The sequence below is a fragment of the Anabrus simplex genome, chromosome 12 (genome assembly GCF_040414725.1).
Source record: "Anabrus simplex isolate iqAnaSimp1 chromosome 12, ASM4041472v1, whole genome shotgun sequence".
In the NCBI taxonomy this organism is placed as follows: Eukaryota; Metazoa; Arthropoda; class Insecta; order Orthoptera; family Tettigoniidae; genus Anabrus; species Anabrus simplex.
In genome coordinates this window covers 18,029,046-18,041,417 of record NC_090276.1, presented here as the reverse complement: position 1 = coordinate 18,041,417, position 12,372 = coordinate 18,029,046, and the positions used below count along the sequence as shown (strand labels likewise).

The window sequence follows — 12,372 nt, the reverse complement described above, 5'->3', positions numbered from 1 at the left end:
GATCGAATACATGCATGTAAACATCGCATGTACACCAGCGCCTTACAGTCAATTTTTTATGAACATGCCTGTAAGTAGTTCTTGTAGTATCCACCCGCAGCAGCACATTGCTGTACGCACGGAGCTTACAGACAGTGATTGAGATTGAACTGTACCAAATTCTTGGTATTTAACAATTTTTATTTGATTCAAATTAACTTGTTCCGGGATTTTCAAAACCATGGTCTTATTTCATAACAGGCCTAAAATGAAAATGAAAATCCACAGCCTGTTTCCAGTCATTCGACTGGGTCAGGAATGGAACGAATGGAGCCCCCATCTAGCGGCGAGGATAGGAATTGTGCCGGCTGCCGAAGCCTGTCGCAGCACTCCTCTAGGGCAATGATTAATGAATGACAGATGAAATGAAATGATATTGGAGAGTGTTGCTGGAATGAATTATGACAGAGAAAACTGGAGTACCCGGAGAAAAACCTGTCCCGCCTCCGCTTTATCCAGTACAAATCTCACATGGAGTGACCGAGATTGGAACCACCGAACCCATCGGTGAGAGGCCGGCGTGCTAGTGTTGGCTACTGAATGCATGATTCGAAGTAGTGTATCGATTCATTCAAGTGTCCGAGTGAATCGATTCACAGGAACAGCGAGCTCACGGCTCACAATTCAGCTTACTCCCAGCAGACAGTGCTGAGTGGCGCACTCACTGGACGTTGGCGGGGAGCCGAGCTTCCGCTGCAGCGAGACAGTGAATCATGGCACTTCGAAAGAATCGTGAACGCGCGCGGCTCAGTGAGACACAAGATACACACAGCTCCTTATCGGTTCGCTGGACACTGGCGGGTGGCGGAGAGCCGAGCTTCCGCTACAGCGAGACATACTGTACAGTGAGCCATGGAACACCGAAAGAATCGTGAACGAGCACGGCTCAGCGAGACACAAGATACACCCGGCTCCTTATCGGCACACTGGACAGTGGACACTGGCGGAGAGCCGGGCTTCCTCTGAAGCAATACATACAGTGGGACATGGTACACTGAAAGAATCGTACGCTAAATGGACTCCCGAGCTCAGCTCATTTGAAAATAATACCCACTTGTATTCACTGTCCTCTTCTTACAGGGAGGTTTAAATAATAGATGGATTTATTTTCAGTGTTAAAAAGGTAGTCAAAACATAATTCTAAAGTAGCTATTAAGTAGGTAGGCTATTAGGTTATACTGTTTATTAGTTTAATGAATTTTAGTATTATAACTTAGTTGACATTTGACAATTAATTATACATGAATCTAGCCTGCCCTATGACTATGAGTCATGCTCATGACCACTCAAAAGTATCCGTTTTATATTGGGAAGAACGGCTCAGTATTGTCTCAGTTCATATGTCACATCGTTGCACAAGACTTCAATAATATGTGGACAGTAAGTGAGCCGACTAATGCAATAACTTAACCAACAGTATGTTGAATCACAAAACCAATGGGTTACTGTACATCTCGGGTAGTCTATACAAAATATGACGATTTAAAAAAATCCTCTGCTGATACAAAATTACAGTACATATTTTCAAAAATGACTTAGCGAGTTTGACGTGCGGTTAGTATCGCGTAGCTATGCGCTTGCATTCAGGGGATGGTGGGTTCGAATCCCACCGTTGGCAGCCGTTAAGATGGTTTTCTGTAGTTTCCCCATTTTTACACCAGGAAATCCTGGGACTGTACCTTAATTAAGGCCATGGCTGCTACCTTCCTAATCCAGGACCTTTCCCATCCTGCGTCGCCGGAAACCTTCGATGTATTAGAGTGACTAGCATTTTTTTTTTCTAAGAAAGAAGTTCATAGTATGAAGACCAGATGGCAGCAGCGAACAATGAATGCTGTTGCTGCTGTCTTACCATTACATACTACACAGATGCAGTAGGAGTGGTGACTCTAATGTGCCGTGAATCGTATCGCTGTATTACATAAAATCAGCTTCATGGTCCATAACGCACTTCAATAGATTCACAATTAAGTATTTATTTATTTTCCACCTAGTCGATACAATGATTGCTTAATGCAATTTAATGGTTAACCCGTCAAAGCCCAAACACAGTGCAGGAAATAAATCTATGTATCTCCTTTCAGTTGTGTTAGCTACACTACAAAAAACAATGGAAAACTAAAAATCTGCAGGAAACGTTGTCCACAAAGAAAATATAGGGGTGTCACCTGTAGGTGACATTGGTCAGTATAGTTACAGTTCGCAGCTTGCTGGTAGCCTAATTTCAAGTGTAAGCACAACTGCTGCCCCTAACGCATATTCGGACTGTCCCGGATTAAAAGCCAAGTCTATGAGGTAACCAAATCGCGTAGCAATTGACCACAGTTATGTCTAGCATATGGTTCTTGTGTGGAGCGTATAACTTGGACAGTTGCGGTCCGTCGTATTCAGAAGGTTCCTCATGCACGTCACCTCACCCAATTGGAAAATAAAATTCTTCTCTGTAGCTGCCCACAATGTATTGTCTCTTTTCGTAGAAGATGCTGGTTTATTTGTCCTAGAAAGACCAGATGCCTGCTGCATTTCATTAGAAGGTATCGGCGTACCATCATAAGCTGATATCACATACATTTACACTGTCAACCTCGACATTCTACCAGGAAAGGGATTGACATTGACAGAATTAGTTGCCGCCACCTCCCTCATCCGTAAACTGTCCATCATTTTGAGGAAACATAATAATATAATTTGGGGTGCATTATTACTCTCATCTTCCAACATTTGTAGTAGCTCATCCAGTGTCAGAATGAAGAGAGAGAATAAACATGAAGTGAATATCAGATACTATTCATAATTGAAACTGGACAAAGTGGCCTACTTGAGGTGACCAATGTCACCAACAAGTGACACCATGCTTTTTCATGGCAACAACATATGCTTAAATTATAATATTACGCTTAAGAATGTATCATTTTCATTATTGAAACTTTAAGCAACATAATGCATAAAATGCAAAATAAAACTACCTTTTATCACACGCTTTCCATGCCACTAAAACTTGTGGTTGCTTCACCACTTCAATACAGTCTGTTTCCTCTTTTATCTGAGCGAGAGCTGACTGATCAGTGCAGGCTGCGAGTTTGAAAAGGGTCCATTTCAAATTATAATACCTTTCTTTAAATACTTCCAACAGGCAGAAAAGTTCAAGCAGCCTGATGAGCAGGAAATGTTATTAATATTACGTGTCACCTGTAGGTGACATTGGGCTTTGATGGGTTAAAAGTGGTACATGTTTCGTATATTATCAACATCGTCAGCCACATAACACTGTTTAGGTGAAAAATATATAAACTGACAAAGTAATGCTTTAGAGGAAGTGTCCTTAAAATTAACATAAGATTGACAACATTAAGTCAAACAAATAACTCAAGAGAAAATAATTTATAATTTATATATTTCCTCTTGAGTTATTTGTTTGTTTTAATGGTATCAATCTTATGTTAATTTTAAGGACACTTCCTGTAAAGCATTACTTTGTCAATTTATATATTTTTCATCTAAATAGTGTTATGTGGCTGAAGATATTGCATTGCATTAAGCAATCATTGTATCGACTAGATGGAAAATAAATAAATACTTAAATGTGAATCATATCACTGTATTGATTCAGTAACGTGAATGGAATCAAATGAATCGATTCAGTAAAATGAATCGAATGTCCCATCACTACGGCGCACCACTGCCTGAGCCACGGAGGCTCCCAACAGGCCTAAAAAAATTATTTAAATATTGAACTTCGCTAACACTTTGTGCCTTAAAAATGACTTAACAGCGCAGTAGAGTATTTGAATTTTAATTGTTCTGTTTTTACAGTGCAGTACTACTATACACTTTTAATTGTTTAATACTTCTGTTGCATTCAATAAATAGCTATTTTTCGTTTTTGTATGTTAAAAAAACAGTTTTCATCTCTCTCCGCTTTTTTAATCAAGTTTTTAAAAATGTTCTTTATAATCCGGCATATCCGTTAATCCTTCATTGGCAGATCCCAGAGCATGCCGGATTATTGTGGTCCTACGGTACCAAGGAATAGATTTATATGTACTAACCAAAATGAATTATTTATATATATATATTCAGTTACTGTTGCTGAAATATAGAATTATATATGGCCTTAAATTACAAAAAGAAAAAAAAAAGAAAAACGATCATTTCTATTTAACTTTACAGTTCATTAAAGCTAAACAAAGCAGAGCTCCATGGAGACAATGTTATAATTCTCATTTTAATATGAACTTCAAAGAACGCACAATCTTTTATTCACTGTTACCACAACAATGGTTTAAAATATGTTCTTTTAAGTGCTTGAAAGTGAATCATCATCTACTGTCTCTGACAACAGATTTATACTGCACTGACTGAAACTGTGTTCAACATCTGAAGAGGTAATGGAGGATGTTTGAACTTCACAATGTCTGCTGGGGTTTAAGTCAAACGTTAACTCCACACAGCATTGCAGCAATCTGTCCCGTGTCTTCATTTCCATGGTTCTTTGAAAGTACATTGTCCACCTTCAATTTTGTTACATCTGCAGCTTTACCTCTATAACAGCTGCCTCTGTGGATCAGTAGTAGAGTGCTGCCTCTGGATACCAAGACAAAGGTTTCAAACCTGGCAGAGGTAGTTGAATATTTTAAGGATGGAGAAAAGTCCATTCGACACTCCAAGTCGTAAGATGTATAATGGAGCATATAGGGTCCACAAATTCCGTACAATCTAATGACAAATATTCCGCCTCCATAGAGTAACGGTTAGCACTATTAGCTGCTGTTCTCAGGGGCCCAAGTTCGATTCCCAGTACTGCCAGAAATTTAAGAAAGACACGAGGGCTGGTATGTAGTTAAAATGGTACATACAGTTCACCTCTATTGGGGGGTGTGCCTGAAAAGTGCTGCACCACCCGAGGATGAGGACATAAGTTTACTTAATTACGTCTTGTAGTATGGGACACTAGAAATGTGTGGCCCAATTAGATGCAATCCATGCTGCTGTCAATATCGATCAGGTTTTTGTTTTTCCAGATAAGGGGGAGAGAGGGAGAGAGAGAGAGAGAGAGAGAGAGAGAGAGAGAGAGAGAGAGAGAATCTCCATAGCTTCATTGGTATCCTTTTCTTATGGTTACATGTGTTTTTATTTTTACACGAATAATGTTACATAACACAACAGTCAATACGGAACGATCATGAAGTTTTTAACTTTAAACAACAGTCTGTATTTAGCTCCACCCATGTACTAGCCACTGTTTCAAGTCAAAAACTGACTTTTCTTAATTATACCTATCATCCTCCTCCTTTCCCCATTATCCAGTTCCTGCTGGCTCAGGGCATTTGTGGCAGTTCTCCAACTTTCTCTCTCCTTCCACCATTTTGTCGCAATCCAGGTTTCTTCTTCTTGCACTCCTTTTATAGAATCAATCCACCTTGTTTAGGTCTCTCCCTCACTCTCTTTCCCTCGATCTTCATCTCCATCATCTCTTTTGGTATTCTTTCCTCCTTCAGCCTCTCTGCAGGTCCAAACTCCTATCAACTCTCTCATTTAGGTTTTCTATTCCACCTCATTTCTCACCTTTGTTTCTCAGTCTGTCTTTCCTATTATACTTCTTAGGTATTTAATTTTGCTGGCCTGAATTCTACTCTCCTGCCTACTTGTCACTGTCAAGGTCTCAGCCACGTAAGTCACTATGGGTGCATAATACATTTTGTACATTATCCCTTTACACTTCCTTATTGCAGACATGTTTTCTTACACTCTGGTAGATTGCATTGCCCTGTTGCACCCTCTTAATTTTCTCCATGTCCAGCCTTGTGTTCCGCATTAATTCACTTCCTAGGTATTTAAAACTGTCAACAATTTCAAGGCTCTGACCACCAATTTTCATAATGTCTTCCCCTTATCTTTCTCCTTTTGATATGGTCTTGCTTTTCTCCGCACTGATTTTCATACCATACTTTTCAATGTTCTTGTTCAGTCCATCAAGTTGTTCTTGTACTTCTTTGCTCTTCGTTCTCTAGACCACAGGATTTTCTGCAAATAGTAATAACTTTATCTCCCTATTCCCATAGGCTTCCTTTAGTCTCCTTTAAAAATTTTACCCATCACCATTAGACACAAAAGAGGTGACAGCACATTCCCCTGTCTTAGTCCAGTTTCATTTCTAAACCATTCAATCTTTCCAACCGGAGTCTGTTCACTGCTGACAGTTTTTGTATACTACCTGCATCATTTCTAGAGTTTGCGTACCCGGTCTCTTTTACAACATGGTTTCCTACCCTTCTCCCTGCGAACACTATCGTATGCATTTGTTAGATCTATGACTGTAATGACCAGTTCCTTTCCATATTCCCAATTCTTTTTCATTAATTGCCTCATACCGCAGATGGGTAAACCGTAGATCTTCCACTTCTAAAGCCATACTATTCCTACTGCAACTCTCCTTCTACCTTTTTCCTCATTCTCCTCTCTAATATTCTTTCCAGTATATTTGCCACTTGTGGTAAGTGTATCATATTTTCTTGCGTAATTAACGCACTTTTTTGATGAAAAATACAAGCGAAAACTTTTATGCGAAAATTATTCAAGGAATTCAGATATTTAAAAATTATTTACAATTCATTTACATTTAAAAGATATCAAATATAATATAAACACAATTAGTTCAACTAAACTGCAGTTATCGTCATTTGGTGTAAAATTCCAGCGTGAGAATTTTTCTGAAAAGTCAAGTTGGTCACCTGGGTTTGGAGTACCGACACTGGGACATATTCTTCCCGTTACGAGCTAACAATACGACCTGAAGTGAAATAAATATGAACTCACAAAAGTACAATTCAGGTAATGTCATAATAATGACATACCGGCAAAAAAAGGAAGAAAAAAAAAGAAAACTGTTCAACATGAGATGGGCCGGGCATCGAAGGAGGGACCCTGCTAGATTTCTCCAAATCCTTTCATACCCAATCTTTTATGAGTGACGTGTCAATTCACCCTTTTTCTTGGATACGAACGTGGATCCTTCATGGAAATTTTACTTTAGGCATTGTTTTTAGTTTTAGAACAACGTAAGGCAGAAGCTTTCTGCCATCAGCTTTTACAGCAAACATTGCAGTACATCGTAGTTTTTCACTTCCTGTAGCGCATACGATTACACTCTACGTCCCTTTCTTATCGATTGTTCAACTTTGTGCCATACAGAAACTGATTGGCGTCTGAACTGCAGTTCCTATTTGGGAGATCAAATATTGCTTCACTTTACGCTTCTCAATCACAAAGCAGTGAAAAGCAATTGCTCTTGGGTTGAAATCATTCTGCATTTTTTGGCACAATCTTGTTCTTCATCGAAGAGAAAGTCCATTTCTCTTCATAAAATTAATCATCCAGTCTCGGCTGACCTTCAAATCCGAGACACTGATTCCATGCGCAGCGGCTCAAATCTTGAGGTGTATCACATTCTTACTTAATTTCAGTACGTAACATTAAAATTAAGCGATCGTTTACTCCAGCCTTTATTTATAACGCATTAACAACTGCTATCAGCCTTGTTATTTACGCATTTATTACGACAACATGTTATCCTCTTTCATTTCAAATTTTCTTTAGAGAAGAGGAGTCTACGTGTATTAATAGACTCCAACATCGCCTTTGAATGTCGACGAGAGAGCTTGCAAGTGTACATAGTGAGAAAACTATACTCAAGACGTTCGACCCAATTTTGTAGCAAACGTCTCAGTTTTCTTATTCAAACAGCATCACTATATGTATGATGAAAACAGATTTCAAGCGCCAGTAGAGAAATAACCTTCTCGATATAATTTTACATGGGAATAGCCTTTCCGAAGTTTAAACAGACACGAGAAAATATGAACTAACCTCTGAAATTAATGATGCACTCTGCCATATCTTGAGGTATATCCCATTCTTACCTAACTGCAGTATTTAGCATTAAAATTAAGCGATGGTTTACTTCAGCCTTTCGCTATCGGACACGTTATTTACGCGCTTATTATGAAAACATGTTCTCTTTTACTTTGAATTTTCTTTATGAAACAGCAGTCAACGGGTATTGCGAATCGACTCCAACAGCATTCGAATGTCAATGAGACAGCTTGCTAGTGGGCATAGCGAGGAAACAATACTGAAGTTGATCGATTGTATACAACATTAATCGTCTGGTGCATAAATATCAGTAACGGAAAATAATCCCGCACAGTTTATCGCTTGTAATAACGGATGCGTCAGTGATAGGGCTCTCGCTGTAACCCAAGTATAATACACAGTTTAATATAGGGATTTTGAAGGGACGGACGAAAACTGTCATTATAACGGGGTTCTCGTTATGTGCCGTACTCTGTATACCAGACTTCTAATGTATTATCTTGCCAAGTAGCCTGCCTTCATCTGTGATATCATCAATGAAAGCACAAATTTGGCCGTCTTTAATTTTTTTGTCTTTAAATAGTTTCACCATATATGGCTAAACAATTGATTTTTCTGACATTGACTCATCCAGGATAGTTTGTTTAGTATATTTCTTGAGGAATTCTCCGACGCAGTGATTATTCCGTATGAAGAGAGAGATGTCAGCAGGTATGAGAGCATGACAGATCAATGTTGAACTTTGACATTACACTCAAAGTTGTTGGTGGTGTCAGAAACTATTACCTCTGTTTGGAATTTTGTTGATGTGTTGCTGCACCGGGAACCTTTGAGTAGATTTCACTGTACATTGACATAAATTACAAAATAATATTTTACTGTCAGTTGATAAACCATCATTTTTTAATTCTTATATATATATATACACATAACTTTTTAATTTTAAACTGACTGAGCTACGTCATGCATGTAGTAACAATTTTAATGTTTTCAATGAATATCAATATATAACCGAACATATTGTACTTGCAGACGTAGTGGAATGTACCAGAACACTACAATCCACCTCACTGCTCATTCAAACAGTGAATGACTGATAGTGAACTAGATGAAGGTGTGAAGAAATGAAAGGGAATGCCCAAATTACAAAATAATCCGAGAACCACTGGCACACTGTCCATGAATGGGATTTCCCGAGTTACAAAATTATGGGACAGACACAGTCGATATTGATATATAATGCAGCTAAACAGCTGTGTAGTGTGATTCATATGCTCAGAGTACTGACCGGGTGACCTCAGCTCCACCGACTTTCCACGTCTCTCTTTCTCTGCACGCTTATGAACTTATCAGTTCACACAGGGACAGACATGATTGTTGAGCTGAATACCAGTTAAAATATTAAATGTTTAAATATAAATTCTTCATTTTTCTATTATAGAGAGGATTGCTAATTTAATACTTTTTATACTTTTTACTTCTTAGTTGCCTGGAGACTGATTTCTTCGGATGGAGTAATGGTACATCAGTTACCTTTATAAAGAATACTGCAACGTATTCTAAACTTCAGCAACCTGTACATAAGGTGCATAAAACAACAGGAAAAAAGTACTCCATAGTAGTCAAGGTGATTATGAGTGATTTGTCTTCAAAATGATTCAAAGTGAACTAACTAGTAATAAGTTGAAGAAAAAAACAAAGTCTGCATTCTTTGAATAAAAAATATAACTTTAAACACAAACCACATGACCAGAGGCACTATTTTACCTGTTATTCAGGACAGATCTGAACATCACACTCTAGATGCTACATATATAATGAACACAAAGAATTTCAACCAAAAAGATTCTTAACTTCACACAGAAGCAGAAAGAAATAAGTACAGATCACAGGCAACGAATAGAAGATGAAATATTCGGGCTGTGTTATCAGAGGTATCAACTGTTGTATCATATCACCAACAGAAATATATAAATTTATATCCTTTCCAAGTTCAAGGAAATCGTAGGGACATGAATAATGGTTTAGCGGCTTCTCAATAGATATTTTCTGATTCGCTCTCTCAAGCATGGTGACTGTGTTGATTTACTTCTATCAACAGAGGAGAACAAACTGCAAATAATTTTCTAAAAGGCAATTTCTTCCAGAAAGCCTTTTACTATCAAAAATGTACTAAAATTCAGACTACATACATTATAATGAACACAGTAGTAGAACAAAACAATACTTACCCGACTAACAGACTGGTCATTGAAGCAAAACCACTCCCCTTTCCGAAAATCTTTGATGTAGGCATAGTAATGTCCTCCTGACGCACTCCCCGAGTGAATCATGATGGAGAATAATTCGTAAGTGTATGGTCCTTTGTCCATAGCATGCCGCCTGTTCTTCTCATTCTCGTGGTGGTTGGGACCATTACTCATGTCGATACCCTCATCGTCCTCCTGTAGGCACACCTCAGATCAGAAATATGACATGCAATACGAGTGGAACAGGAGAGGTTGGAGGTCTCTGCAACAAGGTAAAAATAGCACAATAATGTTTTTATTACTGAGAGGATGATTACTAATAGGTGGATTCTGAGGTTTCAAAGGGAAGAATCTATTCATAACATCTACAAATGAGATCACCACTATACTGTGAAAGCTAGGGCTGCACGATTTAACAATATACTGGAACAGTACACTATGATGCTACAGGGTGTATGATGAGTCGCTGCCTATTTTCAAAATTACTGTAACTTTATTAATAGTTAAGTGACTGCCTTGAAACTTAATAATTATACTCACCAGAACTTGAGGTTTTCCACCTCCACCAAGATGGAGTATTAAAGTCCAGAAAGGCTGAGAAGTGGGTGGAACATTAAACAGTGTCTAATCCAGTAATGATTAAGAGGGGAAGGTTGGGCGAGGTTGCCCTGCAAGGCAGTGTTAATGGACCTTTGTTTTTTCTTATATTATAAATGACATTAGCACTGGAAACACAGATTAGGCTTTTTGTAGATGATGTTATACTGTATGGAGAGCAACTGCAAGAAAACATTGACAAAATTGAAAGATGGACAGCAGACAAAATGGTATGGTGGTGGATGGGGTGAAAAGTCAGGTTTTTAATTTTTTTGTTTTTAAACGAAGAGGAGAAATCCTCTTAATTCTAATTACAGTGTTGATGAAGTGACAGTAACTCATGGGGATCACTGTCAGTATCAATATAAAGAAAGATCTTCATTGGGGTAATCACATAAATAGGACAGAATTAAAGGTTACAGATTTCTTCATACGATTATGACGGTATTTAGGGGTTTCAGTAAGGACATAACGAACAGGGCGTATAAGTCTTTAGTAAGACCCCAATTACAATATTGTTTTAGAGTGCGGATCCCTAACTTACTTGATTCAAAAACTAGAAAAGATCCAAAGCAAAGCAGCACGATTTCTGACAAAAGAATAGTGTTACAATAATGTTGCAAATTCTGGGCTGCGAAGATCTGGGAGTAAGAAGACGGACGGCTTTAAATTACTCCTTGTGTAAACTTAGTGATATAGCTGTTTTCAATACAGAATAGTGACGAGAATAATGGTTTGTAAACAGAACATTCCAAGCTACCAGTGGAGAGATGATCTGGAATTACATTAGCAGACAAATAAGCCTGAGTGAAATTTTTAAAAGTAGGAAAGGTTATAATATGAAGAAAAAGTTAAAATTCAAGAAGATTAATTGGGGCATAAACTTGTTTACAGGAAGACGGACGAGGTTTTCAAATAATTTACCAAGGGAGATGTTTGATAAATTTTCAACTTCTGATAAGGAATCTACCGTACGGGCAACAGCACTAAACGGAGATCAATGATGAACTATGGTCCTTTGCGGCCGAAATGATATGTTTTTTAAAACTAATTTAAAATTATCTTCATCTTCAGCATTTGTCTCGCATGATGACCAAGATGATGATGATGATGATGATAAAAATAATAATCATTATATTTTTAAATTTCATGTGGCTATTGCTATCCTAGTGCAACCCTTGAAACACAGATTCTGTAACGACAGTGGGCAGCATATGCCATTTCCGGGAAACTGTGTTTTTATGGTGGGGGATAGCGTTGTATGTGGTGAATGAGTTGCAGGGATGTTGGGGACAGCACGAACACCCAGTCCCAAAGTCAATTAACTATTAAGATTAAAGTTTCCAAAACCACGCCCGGGCGACTGGAGTGGGACATTGATGATGATGATGATGATGATGATGATGATGATTAAAGTTTCCAAATGCGGCCATCGAACCTGAGATGATGATAATAATAATAATAATAATAATAATAATAATAATAATAATAATAATAATAATAATGACCATGGAATGGCCTCAGTTATCGCGTTGCAGGCCTCCTGAAGGGGTGCCACTTGTGCAGCCTGCCAACCAATTTTGACATTCCAATTGTGGTACTATCCAACAACCAA

The 12,372-nt window shown here is 38.2% G+C and overlaps 1 protein-coding gene across 12 annotated transcripts in view; it reads right to left on the bottom strand.

The window, feature by feature from the left end:
* Positions 1-12,372, bottom strand: part of Usp47 (ubiquitin specific protease 47) — a 225,358-nt gene that overhangs the window by 117,841 nt on the left and 95,145 nt on the right. For all 12 annotated transcript variants that reach the window (XM_067156578.2, XM_067156582.2, XM_067156579.2 and 9 more), the window contains one exon: positions 10,143-10,355. In XM_067156578.2, the coding sequence (XP_067012679.1) occupies positions 10,143-10,355 (213 nt within the window). The remainder of the gene's footprint in view (positions 1-10,142; positions 10,356-12,372) is intronic.